This window comes from Balaenoptera acutorostrata, chromosome 12 (assembly GCF_949987535.1).
Source record: "Balaenoptera acutorostrata chromosome 12, mBalAcu1.1, whole genome shotgun sequence".
Taxonomy (NCBI): Eukaryota; Metazoa; Chordata; class Mammalia; order Artiodactyla; family Balaenopteridae; genus Balaenoptera; species Balaenoptera acutorostrata.
This window is the reverse complement of record NC_080075.1, coordinates 64601072-64623285: the sequence shown is the minus strand read 5'-3', so window position 1 is coordinate 64623285 and position 22214 is coordinate 64601072. Positions and strand designations below refer to the sequence as shown.

The window sequence follows — 22214 nt, the reverse complement described above, 5'->3', positions numbered from 1 at the left end:
TTCTTCAGGTTAGACTGAAGGAATTATACATTTTTGCTGGTGGTGAGAGAAACACACTAGAACTCTCTCTTGAAAGTTCAATGTGATATGGACAACAGAAAAGATACTATACATTCCCATCTTTTCAATCCTAGACTTCGAATAAGAAGCCTTACACATGACTTTAATTTACAAACACTGGATTCTAAAGGAGGAAGTACATCTGTTTTCATCCTTATAAGCTTACTAAGTAAGGTATGATGTTAGGCAGGTAAATACCAATGTCTTTACAACTTCAGATAACTCCAGATGACAACCACTACTAAATTACTTTAATTTTTTAAATTACTAATTTAAAGATAACTGATGTACTTCAACTTGTTCTTCTACTCATGTGAACTGCCACTGAAATCCAATGACCTGTGAATCTATTTGATATAAACAGAAGACTAGCCAAAAAAAAAAAAATCTCTGATAGAACAATAATAATTCAAATACCACAAATCCTCTGGGATTCCATCTCCTTTATAGTGAAGTTTCAATTTAACAAACATGCATTAAGTGAAAAATTAGGTGAGGTGCTGGGGAAACAATGTGAATGAGCCTTTGGGAAGGCTGCACTCTTTTCTAAGGAGAGATTTAAGCGAATGATTACAATAGAATATAGTACTAGGACATTAGAAGTATGTGCACCCTCATAAATAAATAGGAAAAACAACTCAAATGTGATATAACAGGCAACGCACAAAAGAATACAGTCAATAGATCAAAACCTTATTTGCCTATCAGATCAGTATATATGAGAAGGTTAATAATATCCATCATAAGTTGGAGGTTTGGAGAAATGGCCAGTTACTTATGCTGTTACTGGGTAACGTTTATGTAGGACAATTTGAAAAGACTGTTGTTTAAAACTGCATATTCTTTGACCTAAAGATTCCACTGGTTTTAATTTTTTGTCTGAGCAGAGGGTCAGCGCCCCTAACCCCTGATTAGTTCAAGGATCAACTGTATTGCAGAAAAGGATATCCTTGAGTGTTGTAATTCACTTTTTCTTTCTGAATAAAGACAATATAAGTAGTTTGTTCCTATTAAAAAATAAGTAAACATTTAAAAATAAAAAATAAAAACATATCCACCTATTCCTCTAAACAAAAAATAAAATAAACTTAAAAAAAAAATTCCACTGGTTTTGGTGAATGAGTAGACTAGTTTCACTGACAAAAGAAATATATAAGGAATAAGTTCACCTTCAGGAAAATGGTAACATTAGTCTGATAAGATAAATTTCGATGCCCACAAGATATTCAGGGAGAAATGTCTAGTAAACAGTTGGACATATAATAACTAGCATTTACTCAGGATATATGCTAGTCTTACATACATTATTTCATTTAATCCCTCCAAAATTCAAAGGAGTATGTACCCAGTGGCAGGATCATGATTCAAACACAGCTCTTAACCCAAAGTTCTTAATCAATATGCAATTCAGCCTCAATACATTTGGCACCTGGCAGAAAGATCCAAGGTAGAAATACAAATTTGCAAAAAAAAAAAAAAATCTTTTCTTAACTATTTATTCATCAGGAATTTATTGAGTACCTAATGTGGGACCTGGGTATACCATGAAAATAAAGTTACATTTTCTATCCTTAGGGACCCTAACAGAGACAGACATGAAAACAAAAAATTACAATATGATATGACAGTACTAACAGAAATAGTTAAGAGGAATAATACTAACCCCAGAAGGAGAGAGTTGTCAATTCTGCACTGGAGGAAGAGTCATCTAGAAAAGTTCTAAGAAAGGAAGACACTGCTTGACCATGATTTTGAAGAATGAGTTTAAAAAAAAAAAAAAAAAAACCTCCCAAGTAGACAGTGGAAGCAGGAAAGGAGAAGGAGGGCTGCTCTAGGAAAAGGCAGTAGCATAAATAGAAGCATCACGGCCCAAAACAGCACAGTCAGTTCAAAGAAGTGCATGTGGGTCATCAAACCCATTAACAGACAGTGCCCTTCAGCCATTCCAGTCTCTACTCCCCACCCCGTTTCTCTAGATTTTGAACAGGATAAAGGAGACAGAAAGTTTTTGAATCTGTTGAGTCTCATTTGCCAAGGAGAAGATCTACTCTTCCAACCTCCCCTCCAAACAGAGAACTGGAGAGGGACAGAACAGCCTGCCCTGCCAATCAGGAGGGGCAGTGACACAGTGACCACCCCTTCAAAAACAGCTCCCCACAGCACTGCTAATAACTTTACCAAGCCTTTCGTTTTCTCTGTGGCATTTATTACTACCTGAAGTTACGCTGTCTATTCATTCTTTTCTTTGTTTAGCGCCTGTCTCCCTCATTAGAATGTAAGCTCCAAGAGGCCCGGGGCCTTGCCTATTTTATTCACCATTGTATCTTCAGTGTCTGGCACAAGAAAGACACTCTGCAAGTATTTACTGAATGAAGAGCTTTATCTTATCCAACATATAACAGATTACTTTAAAAATTAAAACAAATCAACATTTCACTTTTATAATACTCAGTATTTTATTTAATATTTATAAATAGCATCCCTAAGCCCCCTAAATTTTTTTCTCACTGCAGCAAATGTTTCAAACAAAGTATGTCTCCAAAATGAACACCTAAAGAGTTTAACTCAGTTCTATTCACACGCAGGTATTTCATTACAGTATCTCTGGACCTAAGAGAACAAGCTAGCAATGATGGATAAAGTGTGATACCAACTACAAATTGATGTTTTGTTTCAAAGAAATATGCTAAGGAAAAATGGCAGGAAGCTATTCCATGCTTAAGGAAAAAGTACAAGTCCTGCTAATAAAACATATCTAAGGTAGAAAGAAAAAAGTGACCAATGTTATTAGAAAACAGGTAAGGCACGATATCACCAATTCTTAGAAATTAGTATCACTGATGATAGCTAACTCATAGAGATCAGGCCTTGCCAAAACTGTATATTATACAAAAGGTCTGGAAAGGAAGGTATCTTGGAATCTGTTTAGCCAACTGGCCAGTTCACTTTAAGGTTCTTTTGAGCCACCAACCACTATTTTCAGAATCATAGGTTTCAGGCTCCTTGTGTCACAAATGGAATGGTCTTTTGCCATCATTTCAGGCGTCAGAAAGAAGGAGGGAACTAGTACTACAAGTTTAGCCATGCCATTACTAGCCTGATTAAAGGTTTTGACACAAATAGCAGATCAGAACTCAAGAAGCAACTTCACAAGTCCAAATATTGTGAAAAAAAAATTTACTGTTCCTATGAATCTATTTCAAGACTAATAAAGGTTCAAATAAGACCTAAATGTTGCCTTGTCAAATCCATTTCTCAATATAAATGCCATGTAAAATTACACAATGAATCCACTCTAACCTTTTTTATATGGGAGTTAGAAAAAGAAGCCCTTAAATGTCTCTAGGGATACATTTATTTTCCTCAGCCAAGTGTTAACAGGAATAAATGGAGGATTTACATGTAATCCCTAAAAGCACATAGGCAGACATTACCAACCATGCTATGACTTTTTAACTAAGCATTTTATTTAATCACACTTGCATTATAGGGCGATTTAAAGGGTACAATTTTTTAAAAATCTGAGATACAAAATATTGTCCCTAATATTTTAAAGCAAACTTTCCAGGACTGTATATTCAAACAAATGTTTTGGTTTTTGCATGTTTTGGTGGGTTTTTTTTAGTTTGGTGGGTGCTGTCTGTTTTTTTCATTGTAGTCACTAGAAGTGACTAAACACTTTTCAACCAATACTACCATTTCTAAAAAGTATTTTGTTCCACATATCTGGCAACTTTTGCAAAGTCAGTTTATAAACTGTCTTTTCTATGTACAAACGACATTACACTAAGAAAATGTGCATTTACTCATAGGCCAAAAACAGCATAATGAATGGGCTAAATTGTAAGATTCTTTTTGTTTGTATTAACTCTCATTGGTGGCTCAGCACCCCAGAACTGCACTGTCTGTCCTCAATTCCATCAGAGTCTGATTAATGAGATCTATTTCTCTGATAAGTATTCTTTAGAAAAAAGTGAATCAAAACTTAGTCAAAGACAGAACTTTTATAATTGCAAACCATATAACAGCCAGTCTGTGATGATCTGCATTACCATGTTATCAATACTATGAATTTAAAAAGTACACTCCCTTTAGAAAAATGAATCCCTTTGCCCATCCAGAGCTCTCCCGGGTCTATCTGGGGTCTGCTAACAGACTGGGGTCGACAACTGCACTACAACCTTCAGAAAGGCCTTTGGATTGGAACTGAGTCCCAGGATGTGCCCAGGGAGGAGTTGTTCAGCAGGTTTCAAAGCCTCTGTCAGGCCCCTCCACCTCTGAAAGATAAAGGCCCTGAAGTCCTGTAAGGCTCAAGATGGAGATTTCAAAGTCCCTGGTCTTAGCATTTGGACAGGCCTGTTGTTAGCTCTTGTTAGTAGTGCGTGATATTGCATTTGGGCAGAGGCAAGTTCTCAGCCCAGGCCCCAATTCTCTATGGGCAACATTCTGTTATTGAGCACTCGAATATGTGGTTTACAAAATTAAAATCCCAGTGTTCTTACCAAAAAAAAAAAAAAAAAAAAGGGTTTCTCTCCTTTTATTTTACTCTAAAAATAAAACCAACACTTCTTCACATACAAACAAGATAAAGGTGACAAGGTACAAGGTCTCAAATGATCAAAGAATAATGAAATGGCCATAAGACCAATAAGGAAATGCATCTCAAATACTTAACAAAGGTACAAGGTCTCAACTGATCAAAGAATAATGAAATGGCCATAAGACCAATAAGGAAATGCATCTCAAATACTCAACAGTTAATGTTTATAATGAAATTTAATCAAGTGAAGTTAACAGGACACCTTAAGAAAAATGAAAAGCAGAAAACAAAAAACTTCATACCAAGAGTCAAAGATTCAAATATCCTGAAGTTGTTTTCACCAGTCAGTAATATTCTAGTCTGCCAAATACTAGGCCAAATGGCCAATGTCATGTAACTGCCTCTAACATCCTCACATTCCAACTTCACTCATAAATCAGGAGGAAATGGTTTACAAGTCAACCTATGCTTTTAGGCTCAGCACAGTTCAGCTACCTCTAAAAGCACCCCTTTTTTTCCTACTATACAACTCACAAGAGATAAGCAAAAACAAGAAAGCAATACCATTCATTTGCCCACCAGCCGAACATAAATCACCCCTATTAACATTATGATGTATTGAAATGGTCACCTGCTAAAGCTTCTTTTTCTTTCAAACATTCTCCTTTATTCCCCCTCTTCCTTCCACTTACCTCTCTCCTAAATATTTCAGCATTGAATTATCCAAATAACCATTATACACTCACCAAGAAAACATCTTTCTGAAGGAGCAGAGCACAGTGGCATTCTTGAACAGAATCCCTTTAGCTCTCTGGTGAGAAGCACCCCTACTCCTGTATGCATGGGCCCTGCCCACCTCTGCTGGTCCAAAGCACTGGAATGACCACTGAAGCCGTTTCCAGTGTGCGATGTTACCTGCAAAACATCACTTACTGTGCCGGGCAGGTGACTTCTCTCGTTCTTCCCATTCTGAGAGCTGCTGTTCTTGAGTTTCTTTTTCTTTTTGGCTGTTTCTTTGTGCTCTTTCTGTTTGTTCTGCACTTCAATGAGAACTGAAATAAAGCTGTTCTTCACTTCCTTTTCAAACTCCAGTTCATCTCGCAGGGCCAGCTGCTGTACCAGCTCTTCAGAGTACTCCTTGATGGCCGTCTCGATTTCTTCCAGCAGTTCATTTAATTCAGATACAGACAGCCTTTTCACTCCTATGACCAAAAAGCAAAGCACAGCAGACACTAAGACCAAAATGTTTCAAGGCAGCACAACAAGGTGTTTAATGCCAAAGAGCAAAAAATCATATTCTAAGTAATTAAATTGTTTATGATCTTCTCAGACTCCTCAAACTTCTGGTGGGCAGGTCTGAGTACAGGTAGGTGGGCAAAGTTACTTCTCAAATGGCTGAGAAGAAAAGTATAACAAAATTTTTTACTTGTCTAAAAATCAGTAAAGCAATTATACTCCAATAAAGATGTTAAAAAAAAAAAATCATTCCATGAATAGTAGTTCAGTCAAGACTTAATAAGCTTGTAAAAGAAAAAGAACAAACACAAAAGCAGAGGAAGGGTACAGAAAATACCTGCTGACAAGAAATCACAAGCAACTTAGCAGGGCTCTGGGACACTTCTGAAGAGAGGAGAAGGCAATTTGAAAGAATTAAGCTAAATACATATTTTTTATTAATTTTCATTGGAGTATAGTTGCACTTTTTTTTTTTTTTTTTGTCGTAACGCGCAGCATATGGGATCTTAGTTCCCTGACCAGGGATCAAATTCGCACCCCCTGCGTTGGAAGGCGGAGTCTTAACCACTGGACCACCAGGGAAGTCCTGGAATATAGTTGCTTTACAATGTTGTGTTAAGCTAAATACATATTTAAACACATATGCCCCAATGTGTGAGTTTTATTGAGAATTGGGAAGATGAAGGGAAGAATATTCCCTGAAACCCCCTTTCAGTTTTTTCTCAGCACTTCCCTTTATGTGAGAGGACATCATTGACGTTCTAACCCTCAGTACCTCAGAATATGACTGTATTTGGAGATAGGGTCTTCAAAGAGATAATTAAGTTAAAATGAAACCATTAGGGTGGGCCCTAATCCAATGTGACTGATGCCCTTAAAAATGAGAAGATTAGGACACAGATACACACAGGAAAGTCCATGTGAGGACAGAGGAAGAGGCCTCAGAAGAAATGAGACCTGCTAACACCTTGATCTCGGACTTCTAGCCTCCAGAACTGTAAGAAACAAATTTCTGTGGTTTAAGTCGCCCAGCCTGTGATACTTTGTTAGAGCAGCCCAAGCAGACAAATACAGTATTCAAAGGTGAGTATGACACAGTCCCTGAGCAATGATGAATATATGCCCCGAGTAGGCAGGGGCATATATTATATATACCCTTCCCCTGGAAGGCAGGGGAAGGGTATATAACACAGCCTGTGAGAGCCAAAGACTTCTGGAGATGGTCCCACTACATGGCTGAGGTATACAAAAGCACAAAGAGTACTGATTTAAGTCAGGCTTCTTACTCTCTTCATAACTGCTTGTACTAGACCTCTTAAGAGTTTGAATTTCCTGGGAAAGCACTGAAAGCCGATCTGACTGGGTGGGTGTTTCATCATCTTCTGGGTCTGGTGACTCCTGCATCATTTCTTCGATTTCTTCAATCACCTTCCAAAATACACAAACCACTGTTAATTAAATACACATAGGAAAAATGACCCAGCTGTAACATGGCACTCATCTGACGCAACCACAGTAGAAGTACACTAAATTCTCCATTAACCAACAGTGTGCAGGAGTCGCTGTTCTCAAAAACAAAAATTGACTGTAAGAGTACACAAGGTTTACCAAAAAAAAAAAAAAGTTACAATATACTAAACAGAAAAATAAACAAAATATGATTTAATATGTCCATCAGGATTCAGTAGGCCCTATCAGATCTCGTAATGTCTGAGAAATGGTGCTACAAACACACATATAATCTACTTCAGACATGCCAGAACCAGATCATAGTCATAGTTAAAAGAAAGCAAGTGACAGAAGATTTACCATATACCACATCCAAGTGCTCAATCTAAAGCTATTTAATAAAATTGACATAAAATTTAAAAAATACAACAGTGTAAAGAAATTTATATCTAAAGCAAGAAATTACCTCTACGGTAGCAAAATTTTCCTTTAACAGCAGAAAAAGAATTTCATATATTAATTCACTGGAAGATAAAGGTATATTTAAAAATTACTTTAAATGTAGAAGTTTAAAGAGGAAAAAAAAGCTACACGAAAGCAGGAAAATTTCAGAAATATATCTGCTTTTGAAACAATGATCCACTGTCATATACTGTGTTGCTCAAATCTTACAGCAGTTTCTTGTCCTGTTCCAAATTCCAGAAGTTGAGAAGGATATAGAACTCAGTGAAAATTGGCTATTTACAATAGCCAAAACATGGAAGCAACCTAAGTGTCCATCAACAGATAAATGGGTAAAGAAGATGTGGTACATATATACAATGGAATACTACTCAGCCATAAAAAAAGAATGAAATAATGCCATTTGCAGTAACATGGATGGACCTAGAGATTATCACATTAAGTGAAGTAAGTCAGAGAAGGACAAATATTATATGATATCACTCATATGTGGAATCTAAAAAATAGTACAAATGAACTTATTTACAAAACAAACAGACTCACAGACACAGAATACAAACTTATGGTTACCAAAGGGGAAGGGGAGGGGGAGGGATAAATTAGGAGTATGGGATTAACAGATGCACACTACCATATATATAAACTAGATAAACAAGGATTTACTGTATAGCACAGGGAACTATATTCAATATATAGTAATAAATTATAGTGGAAAAGAATCTAAAGATACAGATATATACATACATATATAAACAAATCATTTTGCTGTATACCTGAAACTAACACAATATTGTAAATCAACTATACTTCAATAAAAATAAAAATAATTAAAAAAAAAAATGGACCTAAGAGTTTAAAAAAACTATTTAAAAAAATACAATATGAATCATCAAGCCTAACGTATAACACTTAGTACTAAGGAAAAAACAGGTAAACCTGAGCGAGCGGGGATTATGCTAATTAGTAAGAAGAGTTTCCAAAACAGGCATTTTAAACAGGAAAATGAGACACTGAAAGAGGCTACAGAATCTGTTTCTCTCCGTCCTTTTTTTTTTTTTTTTAAATTTATTTACTTATTTATGGCTGCGTTGGGGTCTTCGTTGCTGCGTACAGGCTTTCTCTAGTTGTGGCGAGTGGGGGCTACTCTTCGTTGCGGTGCGCGGGCTTCTCGTTGCGTTGGCTTCTCTTGTTGTGGAGCATGGGCTCTAGGCACGCGGGCTTCAGTGGTTATGGCTCATGGGCTCAGTAGTTGTGGCTCGCAGGCTTAGTTGCTCTGTGGCATGTGGGATCTTCCCAGACCAGGGCTCGAACCCGTGTCGCCTACATTGGCAGGCGGATTCTTAATCACTGCGCCACCAGGGAAGTCCTCTCTCAGTATTAAAAGCAGAGATAGCTTATGGTTTTCAGGCAGAGTACGGAGGAGACAATGAACTTTCCCTGGAATATCAGGCTGTACCGCACTCAGCCCTCTAACTTACTATCTTGTTTTTTAAGCGCTATGCTCTTTCCAAGCTTTGGACAATCCAACCACAAATATGACTAAGAGGAGCATCAAAATGACACATTTTTAACGTACTCCTCCCAGTCTTGCCACAATATCTCTCTTTACCGGCCTTGTCTTTCCAGCCTAAAAACACAGTGCGGTAGAACTCACAGTCCCAGTAGCCGTGGAACACTTGACTTCAGGAAGAAGCTCTTGCACCACAGTTTGACAATACAGCAGAAGTGGGAAGAGTATTTAGAAAATGAGAAAGCTGGGGCTTCCCTGGTGGCGCAGTGGTTGAGAATCTGCCTGCTAATGCAGGGGACACGGGTTCGAGCCCTGGTCTGGGAAGATCCCACATGCCGCAGAGCGGCTAGGACCATGAGCCACAATTACTGAGCCTGTGTGTCTGGAGCCTGTGCTCCGAAACAAGAGAGGCCGCGATAGTGAGAGGCCCATGCACCGCGATGAAGAGTGGCCCCCACTTGCCACAACTGGAGAGAGCCCTCGCGCAGAAACGAAGACCCAACACAGCCATGAGTAAATAAATAAATTAATTAATTAAAAAAAAAAAAAAAAGAAAATGAGAAAGCTGATTCAACTGGTTTTAAATGAATACAGGGTTGACATTATTAGAGCATTCCACAGGACTAATGCTCACTTCTTTCCTGAGTACACAATAAAGACTTCTAATAAGTGCTAATGATTTCTACATAGGTTTTAGAGAAACTAGATAATTTCTGCACAGATATAGTTTGCCCATGTCTGGTTAAATGTAAAGAAAGAAGAAAATTCACAGGATTTTTTCTGATTCCAGTGTAAGTAATAACCCTCTTTTAAAGTAACCCGCTGTACTACTTTAACAATGCTTATCTTGGAAAATTGCATATATTGAAAAATCTTCCCAACTAACATAATCCAGCTGCTTCAGATTACATCATATACTTTCTTCTTTCCTCAGGAGAAAACTGTTAAGCCTGTATTACCAGAAAATACAATAGAAATAAGTAAATTCCAACACCCCATCACTTATGGCCACAATAAGAAATCGTTTTTCAGCCGAGGATCCCTTCCCTTGATGGATGGGATTCTCCTTTGTACCTGGTCTGCCGTGAAGAGGGGCTCGTCGTTAACGCAGGAGACGATGATTGAATGCATATCCAGCTGTTCTCTCAGCTCCTCATCGTCTGAGGTATCAAAGAGCAAGCTGTCACTCGTCTAAAAACAAAAACTACCCACTGTTAGGAGGAGGACATTCTGATCACAACAAAGTCGAAGCATCTGGGTAAAGGAGGCTGCAGAGGGAAGCATCTGCTGAGAGCTTCAAAAGGCAGATATTATTACAGCTGCTCTGTACCAGGCAGTGTGTGAGGTGCTTTGCATAGTCATCTCAAACAGAAATGAGAGGAATGTACAATAAATATGAAATTAAGGTGCTGCATATATCCCCTCTTGCCCAAACGGACACACACTTAGCTATTTATTCCAAGGGGAAGAGTGTCTAGGAAGTACAAAAATATATGGTGTTCGATAGCAATTTGTAGGGAATTGTAGCAAATGGGGCGGGAGGGGCGGGAGACAGGGGCAAATGTTATTTAATTAATGATCTAATAGGAAGATTAGTATATGTAAAAATTCCACAGAAAACACAGAAGTTAGTTTGCGAGTAACTAACTTTAACAGAGTAAAAGATAAGTAATCAACTCCCTGGCAGATGGCAACTGTCCACGAGGATCATACTGAGCCCTTCCAGTTGAATATCTATCTCTTCTTCCAAAAAAGAGTATTTCTAGGTTCCAAAATATCTTTAAACCAAACTATTGGAGACTTTCTCTTTGCCTCACTACCGTTTTTCTCCCCAATCCGTGCCCCCGGAGGCTGACCTTTATGAGCTACATCAAAGGATGCCCTTGACTTCTGGCTTCCAGGTGGGTTAACACACTGGTAGACACTAACAGGAGACTGGAAGGCAGGAGGGGAAGGGCTGGGCATTTATTCTGCTGTCTCCCTCCTTACCAGATTCCAAAGGCTGCAGCTCCTGTCCAGCTGACCTCTCCCCCATAGCTACTCTCCCCAGGTTCTGGTAACTTCTCCCTCTCCTTACCTCTCTTCATGCCTAAGGGTGCTAAAGGGCTGCTTGCTGTTGCCACCACCAGGGTATTGCACCATGTCTACCTCGTATGGTGTCTCTTAACCTGCCCACATGAATATCAACAGCCCCTATAATAATGACCTCACCTTTACTAACTATAAAGGCCTGACCTGGAAAACCCAGCAGATTAAAATGGACAAGTGATCATCTATCCATCATGACATGACCATTCAGACGATGAATAGAACGAAACTAGAACTCTATTCGTCAGAAGGAGTGGCACACTGAGTTCCCAAAGAACAAATGGGCAACTAGGAACTACGTAAGAAGCAACCGTGTAGTTCTAGCAGATAGTACATAATTTAAAAAATATATATTTTACCTGGGAAAATTATTTACCAGTACAGAGGATATATATAAAAACTGAAGATACAGTTGGATGGATGTAGGTCCCTACTGCCTCCCTAGCTCCTGCAGGTCTGAAGTTTAATGGTGAATACACCCCACAGAGTAAGAAACCTGCAGGTGAGAAGTGCAAAGAAAAACGCCGACGTGCTGCCTTTCACAACATTAGGCTGGGGGACGAGCCACATCAGCACGCCAGCTCTATCAGCTACCACACACTGCGATGCCATGCTGCATCACGGGGATAACACACCTCCACATTGGATTTCTCACTGCACCATCAGGCTAGGGAAGGCCTGGACATGGCCTTCAACATATAAAATTTCAAAAAGCTGTGTGGGGGAAGAAAAAAAAAACCCTAAAAGCTTCCAGAGAGAAAAAAAATCACATTAAAAGGATCAGAAATCAACAGGTCATTTGAATTCTCAACAGCAACAAAAGAGACTTAAAAAATCAATGCAATTTCCATGTTTCAATAAATTCCACCCTAGAATCCTATATCCAGCTAAACTAACAATTAGGTAGGGGGTTAGAATAAAGAGATTTTCAGATATTCAATTTCTCAAAGAATTTACCTCTCAGGTACCCTTTCTCAAAAAGCCATGCAGGGCTTCCCTGGTGGCGCAGTGGTTGAGAATCTGCCTGCTAATGCAGGGGACACGAGTTCGAGCCCTGGTCTGGGAAGATCCCACATGCCACGGAGCAACTAGGCCCGTGAGCCACAACTACTGAGCCTGCGCGTCTGGAGCCTGTGCTCCACAACAAGAGAGGCCGCGATAGTGAGAGGCCCACGCACCGCGATGAAGAGTGGCCCCCACTTGCCGCAATTAGAGAAAGCTCTTGCACAGAAACGAAGACCCAACACAGCCATAAATAAATTAATTAATTAATTAATTAATTAAAAAAAAAAAAAAAAAAAGCCATGCAGAGTATGTTCCATTAAAACCAGGAGGAAAACCAAAAAGGAAGCAGACATAGGATCTAACACAAGAAAGAGGTGAAGGGAATTCTTATAATAACAGTGAAGTAAAGATCCCAGAATGACGACTGTGGAGCTAAACTAGAGAGTAACCAGTTCAGATTAGAACTGTTACTGCAGAAGGAATCAAGAAAAGCAAGAAAGAAAAAGAGAAAGAAAGCCTGACAGATTACCTAGTGTGTTTTACTTACTAAAATGACTTTTATGGCTCTGTTGAGGTTGAATTAGTGAGCTAATGATAACCTAAATCAACCACAAAAAGGCAATTATTACTACCTTAAGGAAAAACAAAAAAGCAAAAAAAAGAGGACACGCTGTGAACATTTATATAGTCAATATAGGGCTTCCCTGGTGGCTCAGTGGTTAAGAATCCACCTGCCAATGCAGGGGACACGGATTCAAGCCCTGGTCCGGCAAGATCCCACATGCTGCGGAGCAACTAAGCCCGTGAGCCACAACTACTGAGCCCTCGTGCCACAACTACTGAAGCCCATGTGCCTAGAGCCCATGCTCCACAATAAAGAGAAGCCACCGCAACGAGAAGCCCGCACACTGCAATGAAGAGTAGCCCCCACTCGCCACAACTAGAGAAAGCCCGCGTGCAGCAACAAAGACCCAACACAGCCAAAAATAAATTAATTAATTAATTTTTAAAAGAAAGGTCAATATGAATTATGAAGGTTAATATAACCAAAAATTTTGACATAATTATATTGGGAAGATGAGGGAAGCAAAAGTTTTTCTGAGGGTTGTGGTTGGAGGGCTGGAGGGAAGACTTTGAGAGTACTAAACCCTCATCCTCTGGGCAGAAAGTAAATGAATAAAGTCTAAGTTGAATAAAATCAAGTAAAATGATAGGAGAATGTTATCTGCTGGACGAAACAGTTGAAGTAGTTGAAAGTGGTTGCCTCTGGTAAATGAAATCAAGGATGATGAGGTAAGTAGGGCAGAGGCTGCTTTTTCATGTTAAGTCCTATAGCTTTAGTTCACTTTTTTAAACTAGACAGTTATCCTGTTAATAAGAAAGGAGAAAGGTCAAGAGATTTGGCTCTTGATGAGAGAGGATGTTTGATTTCAAGACAGTAGAAGTGGAGATGAAAAGTGCCACACGAGGGTGTACGATGATGTAGAGTACCTAACAATTACATTCACTGATCCTAAAACTTCAACACCCTCCCCCAAAATCACAACTCTATGTTGTGACTTGAGGACCATAGTTTTGTCTTATTTTTCCCCTTATAGACAAGTGAAAGTTTTAATTTTAAAATTACTCCTAAGGAAGCCATTATTATCTTCTGTTTCTACTCCTGAAGATAAAAAGGTGCATTAAACAAAGTCCCTGTCCCTGAAGAAATCCTCATGATAGAAGGAAAAACACGGCACAGGAGATGTTCCTAAGGCAAAAATGATTTAGAAGCATTCTATCACATACGCATGATCAAGAATGGCACTGGATTTAGAACAGGTTTACAGCTATTGCCAAAACACATGAGTGACACCAATAAGCCATTAGAATAAATTTCCATGACAACAGAAATAATGATCCCAGACCATCTTTCCAGAGAGGGAGCCAAGCCCATTCCCCACAGAGATGGCATATGCTAAGGGCTGGAATCCCTTTCGGGCTTTGAAAATTAACCTTGACTGTCATGGGTATCATCATTCATGCTCCCACTCGGCATCAATGTGCCTCTTTGCCAAACATTCCCATCACTCCTTCCTATGCCAGGTTTAGATACAGAGCCATGGTTCTGTTTCCCTCTATAAAACTGAAGCTGCCTCAAATGGAAAAAATGTGCCCATGTAAGAACTTGGAATGTACCAGTTGCCTTACTCTAGAAAAGACCCATCAAATTTAGAAGTGTGCCAACTTAAACATCAATGAAAAAAAAATTAAAAACAAATCTAAAAACTAAAAAAATAAAAAACTAAAAAACAAATCTAGGGAACTATGGTTTCCTGTTTTTCTCATCCTAACCAAAAAGAAACCTCTTCCCCTTTTGTCAAAAATTTCATATAGGGGACCTCCCTGGTGGCGCAGTGGTTAAGAACCCACCTGCCAACACAGGGGACACGGGTTCGAGCCCTGGTCCGGGAAGATCCCATATGCCGTGGAGCAACTAAACCCGTGAGCCACAACTACTGAGCCTGTGCTCTAGAGCCCGCGAGCCACAACTACTGAGCCCATGCGCTACAACTACTGAAGCCCGTGCACCTAGAGCCCGTGCTCCGCAATGAGAGAAGCCACCGCAATGAGAAGCCTGCGCATCACAACGAGGAGTAGCCCCCACTCGCCGCAACTAGAGAAAGCCTGCGCACAGCAACGAAAACCCAACACTGCCCAAAATAAATAATAAAATAAATAAATTTTAAAAATAAAAATTTCATATAGATACTGTTATACAACTGGAATAATCTAAAGAATGCTTCTGAAAGGTAAATTGTGCATAGTTCAGTTATGAAAAGAATAGAGCACACAGTTGGCAACTTCCCAGGTTAAAAAAATTAATTATATGCTACCTAATAACATGGTTGCTTCTTATATCGTACCTTGTTGTGCATTTGTTCTTCAGGAACTTAATGTGTGCTACTCATTCCTGAGGACTAGACTTCTCATCTCAGTTGTATTCAACACCTGGGTGGTCATGTCAAGACAGACAGATGTTAGATGATCACTTGTCCATTTTAACTTGCTGAGTTTTCCAGGTAAGGCTTTCACAACCAGTACTAGTACTAAACTGCACATCATTACTAATCACTACCCTTGGCTATGCCATTGCTCTAGCATTGAAAACAGTCAAAAGGCAGATAAAGGGAGTGACGCCCCCAGAGGTAACCAAATAACAATATTCAATGAAACTGGATTAGAGTGTTCCATTCATGCTACTAATGTACTTCCCTTTGAAACTATGAAAAGATCTCTTCTCTACTATTTTTTAATATGTCAAACAAAAAAGTACTCATTGACTGGCTATTGTAGATTCAACACTATGTTAAATAATATAGAAAACATTCAAAAAAAACTTTCCACCATGGTCTCTGACCTTATATAGCCTCACTGATGAGATTATTCATTTGTTCACTCAACAAACACTTGTCTTAGTAATCAGTATGTGCCAGGCACAGTGGTGGTTACTGGAAGACAAATACGAAGATACCTACCAGGAGGTTACAATCTAATGACAGACCCAGATACATAATAAGAGAACACAATAATGATTTGAGACACGGACAAAGTACTGTGAGGACCAGCACGCAGGAGACTAGGGGGCTAAATTCTGTGGGACAGATAAGTCCTTTACGATTTTCACACCCCAACAAGCGTAACCGGTTCCCACAGAGAGGAGTGCATTTTCCTTCCGTGCCAGGATTGAGGCCATGGCAAAATGACCGTCTGTCAGAGATGCTGTAGATGGGGATTCCCCCCAAATGAGAGACTGGATTAAGTGTCCTTTAAAGTCCCTTCCAACTCTAAAATTATATAATTCCATGAGATCAGCAAAGGCTAAAACAGTAATAGGAAGCTTCAGAGAGGAAGGGAAACTTGAACTAAGCCCAGAATGATAGCTAAGATGCAAATAAACAGAAGACAGATCATAAGATATTTTGTTTTATTCCTTTCCCTAAATGTATGTCAGGTCAGCCTGCAAAACAGCTTAAGGGGATTAATAATTGGTACAAATAATAAATCCTATATCTACTAGAATGCAAAGAAATATAGTCAGAATTATATATTTTACAAGAAAATAGTAGGGAGCAAGCTTTTCTGAATCACATTTTGAAGAAAATCATTTCAGAAAATGATTTAAAATACTCACAGCCCTACTGCATTATACTCCCAGTAATTACACAAATACACTTAATGAAACACAGAGCATGCCAAAAGACCTGGCATGAGCTGACATTGCTATTTGATGAAGAATTTAAAGAGTCAGGCCCTGAAACTTCCATTTGGCCTCGTTTCACATCAGCTTTAAACCACACTGTGATTTTCCACTTAAAGCAATTCTCTTCGTTTTTCTGTCCGCCTTGTTGTCCTATCACCTGTGCTCACACTTCTTACTCAAGGTGTCTTCACTTTACAGTTCCAAGACATATATAGCAGCCTCCAACAGGTAGCCAAGAACACATTAAAAAGCCAAGAACTGAAATCTTTTAAAGGTTCCCCAATATTCACAGAAAAACACAATCTTCAGACGATATGTCACATCTAGCAAGTCATTAAATTCATCAGAAAGTTAACTAACTCTCTGTAGATATTCCAGTACCCTCTATATATTAAATCAAAGGCTAGGGTTCTTACTGAGTGTTCTCAGCACATCAAAATTATGTTATTTAAGCTGGAAAAAAATGCCGATCATTGCTGTTCATACACAGGTGATGAAAATTTACCTAAACATAAAAAAGTTGAGTGTGTGCTGGGGAAGAATTGGAGAGAAGTGCTAGCAAGCTGACAGTAGCAGAACCGAGATGGCAAAAGAGGGCCACTCCAATTGCGATAAGCTTGGAAATAAGAAGCAACTCAACCAACTGTGGTTAAACAGAAATGCTACTTTTTAGTTCCATTATCAGAATCAGTTATTCAGAAACTACTGGTGCAATTCCTAACTTACCCTTTTTTCTGAGAGGTTCAGAGTAAGCAAATGTAAGGTCCTAGTATGGGATGACTTCCAGTCTACAGGCATTACATTTCCGTAATTATCTGTCAGGGCATTCCAAATCCTTAAAAAGAAGAAAACTACAATCAATGAAAGTTAACATTCTGTATGTCATTATTAAACAGATACCTAGTACTACAGTGAAAGAGAGAACAAAAAGTATGGAAGCAGAAAAACAGGAGGCTATTGTTTCTCAGAAAAGCATCAACAAAGTAGAGGCTCCAGAACAAGACAAAAGGAAAATTCTATCATTGGGCCTGACAAGAAGTCCTGAGGGAAGGTGACAGGACATAGAAAACTCTCACAAAGTCGAGAGCTGACATTTCCACTGTATCGTGTGCCAGGCTCTAAGTAAGCAATTTACATATATTCTAAGCAATTTACATACATTAACTCATTTAATCCTCAAAAACAGTATTATGAAGAACTGTTATTATCCCCATTTGACAGATAGAAACTAAAGCACAGGAAGGTTAAACAATGTTTCTCAAGCCAAAACATGTAGTAAATACACTGTGCTTTATACTTATTTTTCTTCTGTAACTTCCAAACATATAGACTATTTCATAGAATGAATAATCTCTCTCTAACCAAAGAGAAAGAATTTTCTGGAGAAAGAATTCAGTCTCAATGTGAGACTAGGGTTTAATATCTAATTTATAATAGACTAAGACTAAGATAAGATGAAAAGGGAAAGAAAGGGAGTTCACAATAAAATGCAGATTATACCCAGTGCAGTTACCCTTCCTTATTATCAAACAGCATTTTGGGGAGGCAACAGGGTAAAATGAAAAGGGCACTTGACTAAATTCAGAAAACAGACTTGTCTACATTCATCCTCAATGAGTCTTTGACCATGTCCCTTAACCTCTGTAGGTGTTAGCTGGACTTTTTCAAACGAGAAGCTTGGACAAGAATAGCAGACATTCCTTCCAGCTCTATTACTCTAAGCATTAATTCAAATGAGTTGTATTGAGAAAAGTCCCAAACCACACCGGAATAAGGACTGCAAACTCCAATTTCATGACCAAAATTCATTTCAGTCCCAAAGTATTAACCAGCATTCTTCTTTTAAATGACATTATATGAAAAACATGAGTTCAGAAATATAAATGAGATGAAATTTAATTAGGGTAAGTAAAGTTAAACACTACACATATAAGCTACTTAATGGCCAGAGATACACACATACAAGTCATAAAGAAAAAAACAAAAAAACCAAAAACACCCTAACATTTATAACAGGTATCCAATTGTGAATAAGCCACTAAAAAATTGGGTGGGTTTTATTTCCAAGCATGTAAGATACTAGGATACAAAAACAAGACCACCGGGGACATAAAAATAAGAATGCAAGCTTTAAAATATAGAAACAACATACTGATTTAATGAATTGGGATTTGGTGCTAAAGAGAAGAAGCAATGTGACCACAACTGCCAAAAATTCCAAAATGATGTCTGGCTTTGGAATGCACAGTAGCCTCAATGAAAATGTGAACCCAAAAAGCTCTAGAAAACTGGCTCATTTACCCAGAAAATCTCCCATATGCATGGTTCATTCCTATCCTCCTCTCTGCAGGAATCATCTCCTCTAATGCCAATGTGCTCAAATTGGAAACAACACTTCTGGATGCTAAACTTGCTGGGTTTCTGGCCCACATCTTCCTGGGTAAAAGATTTGCAAATACTGAATAACTGACCATGTATCTAACCCTGGGTAGGAACTACTAGCATATTCTAGTAGGTGAAGACAGCCCAGAGTTTTTGAGGTTTGTTTTGTCTGCTTGTTTGCTCCTTCTTAAATGAGGCTATAATAAAAGGACAAGTGGAGTGGAAGATTTCATGTAGAACTGACTGTGGGTGAATTTGATCTACCAAGAAAATGAAGCACAATTCACAGTCCTCTATCTTCACCAGGGCCAGAACGTTTGTGGTTGGAAAGACATAGGGCCGAGTTAACTGAAAGATTTGCAGAATTCTCCAGTCAAGACATGAACTGCCTTCGTCCTTATCATAAAGTATTACAGCCAGTCATAAACAACTAGCGGGGCAGCTCTTTTCCAAAGGTCAAAGTCCTGCTGACATTGAATCCCACACCAGACCCTTCTAAAGTAAAACTTTAGCAGATAAGCACAATCTGTATTTAACCAAAACTAAAACCAGGACTCAGAAGTGAAATAAAGTGCCCTAAGGCAAGGCACTATCTGGGTGAAAGAATTCTCAGCCCTCTCTAGTGAAAGAAACAGGAATGGACTCTATCAAGCAATGGAGAGCAGATTTATGCAATAGAACAGGGACAATGCAAGTGGTGAGCAACCCCAGCTCAGAAAAGAGAGACAGATTTCTTATGCATTCCCAAATCAAGGGACATGCTGTACCACCAACATAACATCTACTATCTACTAAACCATTATCAAGAGTAACAAAACTTTTAAGTTTTATATCAACCAAAGATTTAAGCAAAGGCTAAAATACACTACTTTTCAGACAGTACAAGTGATGCAAAAATAGGGAATCTTATCTGTGTACAAACCACTAATCTGTTTTGAGAAGTTATTCTTGATAAACCCAAATATATAATAAATATAATTTTAAAATCCAGAGAATGTCCTGAGTCTAGTGATTCCGAGTATATAGATCTATGTATAACACTGCCTTCTCTTTGGGAATAGACTGTTTAAAATGTCATCTTTTGCCACTGATTGCATGCATATCTGTGTGTATAATATCCAATCAAAAACTTTTCCTTCTATGCCTGGGCAGAACAGTGTACAGAGGTAGCAATGAAAAGATATAGTCTCCAAGCATAGCTGGGCCTGAACCACTGCTAAGCTATGTTTACAGGCCCCCATTCCCAACCCCCTCTTCCTGATAAATCTTCTGATTCACAGAGGAAACTGACAAGCCCCTTTCTATGCCCATGAATCCTTCTCTCAAGAATTCTTCCCTAACCTCTCCATCCCTTCAATGCTCTGAAAACCCACCCCTACCCACAACCTCAGTGTTTACTCCATAATTTCACCCTCAGCCTCTCCAGGGCTCCTCTCCCCCTACATTACAATATTGTCAAATTCCCTCACTTTCATCATTCCTTTCTGTATCTTCTGGAGTAAAACTACGGTACATAATTACAACCCTTATCTAACCAAATTATAACTGGGTTTCTGGGCAGTTAAATAACCTCTGTCCCTCCATTCCCCTAGCTCTCATAAAGCCCTGCGAATTTCCTATCATTGCACTTAGATGATTCTGTAATAATTACCTGTTTATGCATTGGTCTCCCTACCAGACTAGGAGATCCTTGCTATTAATAACCAGAGCTTTTCCTTTATGCCTCTGTGGGAACTCACACTCAACCTGGGCTCTCAGATGGAGCCAATAAATTCCTGTGGCAAAAACGCTGCTTCAACGTCAGTACCTTTGCATGTGCTGTATCCCTGAGCTAGAATGCTAGACCTTTTTTCACCTGCCAGGCAAACTCCCACTCACCCATCAGGGTCCAGTTCTCACACTTCTTTCCCTATGAAGTCCTTCCTGACTCTCTTTCTCTCTCTCTCTCTCTCTCACACACACACACACACACACACTAAATCTCCTATATTTTGTACATATATCCATTAGAGCGTTTGTCACACCCATACAAATGTTTGTTTACAAATCTAGCTCCCACCCTAGGTTGCCCTCTGCTTGAGAGGGGTAATGTCCAGTCATCTTGGTATTCCCAGTGCGAAGCAGCCTCTGGCACGTAGCCGGCGCTTAAAAAATGCTAGTTGAATGAATGAATGTCTACACATGTGCCCGAGGAGATACTATCTCTAAACTATGGGGCTCTGTACAAGACTCCCCTCTAAACCAAACAGGAGTTGGTTTCTAGGAAGGAGGAGGACGTTTAAGGGTTCATTGGGGGCCAGGGGAGCAGGGGATTTAAATAGCCAGGGGCGCAGAGGCCGAAAGCCCCAAGGAAAGAGGTGGGAGAACACGGAGGGGCGGGACCCCGGAGTTGATGGAGGCGGAAGGAGGGTGCGGGGAGGAGCCTGCGGCCAGAGTCCCGCCGAGGCTGTTGACTGAGGGCCGGCGGGCAGGGCGAGGGGCTGGACGAGGGGCAGAGGAGGCTCCCGCCCGCTCCCGGCCGGGACCCGCACTCACTCGTCCCCCTGCAGGAGGCTGCACTCGGTGATGGGCCGCACGGCCGCCCTGGGGGGCTCGGCACCCGGACCCAAGGGACGGAAACACAGGCTCAGCTTTTCCTCCAAGCTGCAGGCCAGCGCTGGGAAGCCGTCGCCTCCCCCGCCCGGACCTGCTTCGGCCTCGGGGCTCGCGTTACAGTTCTCCTGGTCCTGGAGGCTCAGGCCCGGCTCCTGGAACTCATAGAAATCCTGCCAGTCCCCGTCCGCCGCCATCGCCGCCTGGTGCAGTCGCGCGCCCCGCCGCGCCCCGCCCCGCCCCGCCCCGGCGCCGGCGCCGGCCCCAGCCCCGCCGTCTGGCCCCGCCCCCGAAGTACCGCCCCGCCCGAGGCCCCACCCCCTACCTCCCGCGGAGGTTTGGACCTGTCCCGCCCGGGCCTTGCAGCCCCGGGGTCTTCCCTTCTCCTGAGTCTTCTTTGAGTTGAGCGCTGGTCCGGTAGAAAGGAAAACTTTAACTGCGTTGAGTCACTTCCTATAGTCTATCATTCAGGAATAGCTTTACTCTAAGATTTCCTTAGTGGGAACCTGGCCTAAATGTGGCTAAAATAAAGGACTTCTTTAAACCTGCACCCAGTGTCAGATTACTCCCCAAATCATTTCCCCAAAGTAATCTGGCTCCTTTGGTAACTTTTCAACCAGAAGAACAGCAATAGTCACTTGGAAATG

At 40.1% G+C, this 22214-nt stretch overlaps 1 protein-coding gene across 2 annotated transcripts in view; it reads right to left on the bottom strand.

Annotated features, from left to right (window-relative positions):
- The window catches only part of FEZ2 (fasciculation and elongation protein zeta 2), a 44481-nt gene extending 22679 nt beyond the window's left edge, over nucleotides 1-21802 (bottom strand). For both annotated transcript variants that reach the window (XM_057558113.1, XM_028168821.2), the window contains exons 1-5: nucleotides 21511-21802; nucleotides 17320-17428; nucleotides 10332-10448; nucleotides 7123-7264; nucleotides 5534-5802 (exon numbers count right to left, since the gene is read on the bottom strand). In XM_057558113.1, the coding sequence (XP_057414096.1) occupies nucleotides 5534-5802; nucleotides 7123-7264; nucleotides 10332-10448; nucleotides 17320-17428; nucleotides 21511-21764 (891 nt within the window). In that variant the 5' untranslated portion in view covers nucleotides 21765-21802. The remainder of the gene's footprint in view (nucleotides 1-5533; nucleotides 5803-7122; nucleotides 7265-10331; nucleotides 10449-17319; nucleotides 17429-21510) is intronic.
- Between the last annotated feature and the right edge of the window lie 412 nt (nucleotides 21803-22214).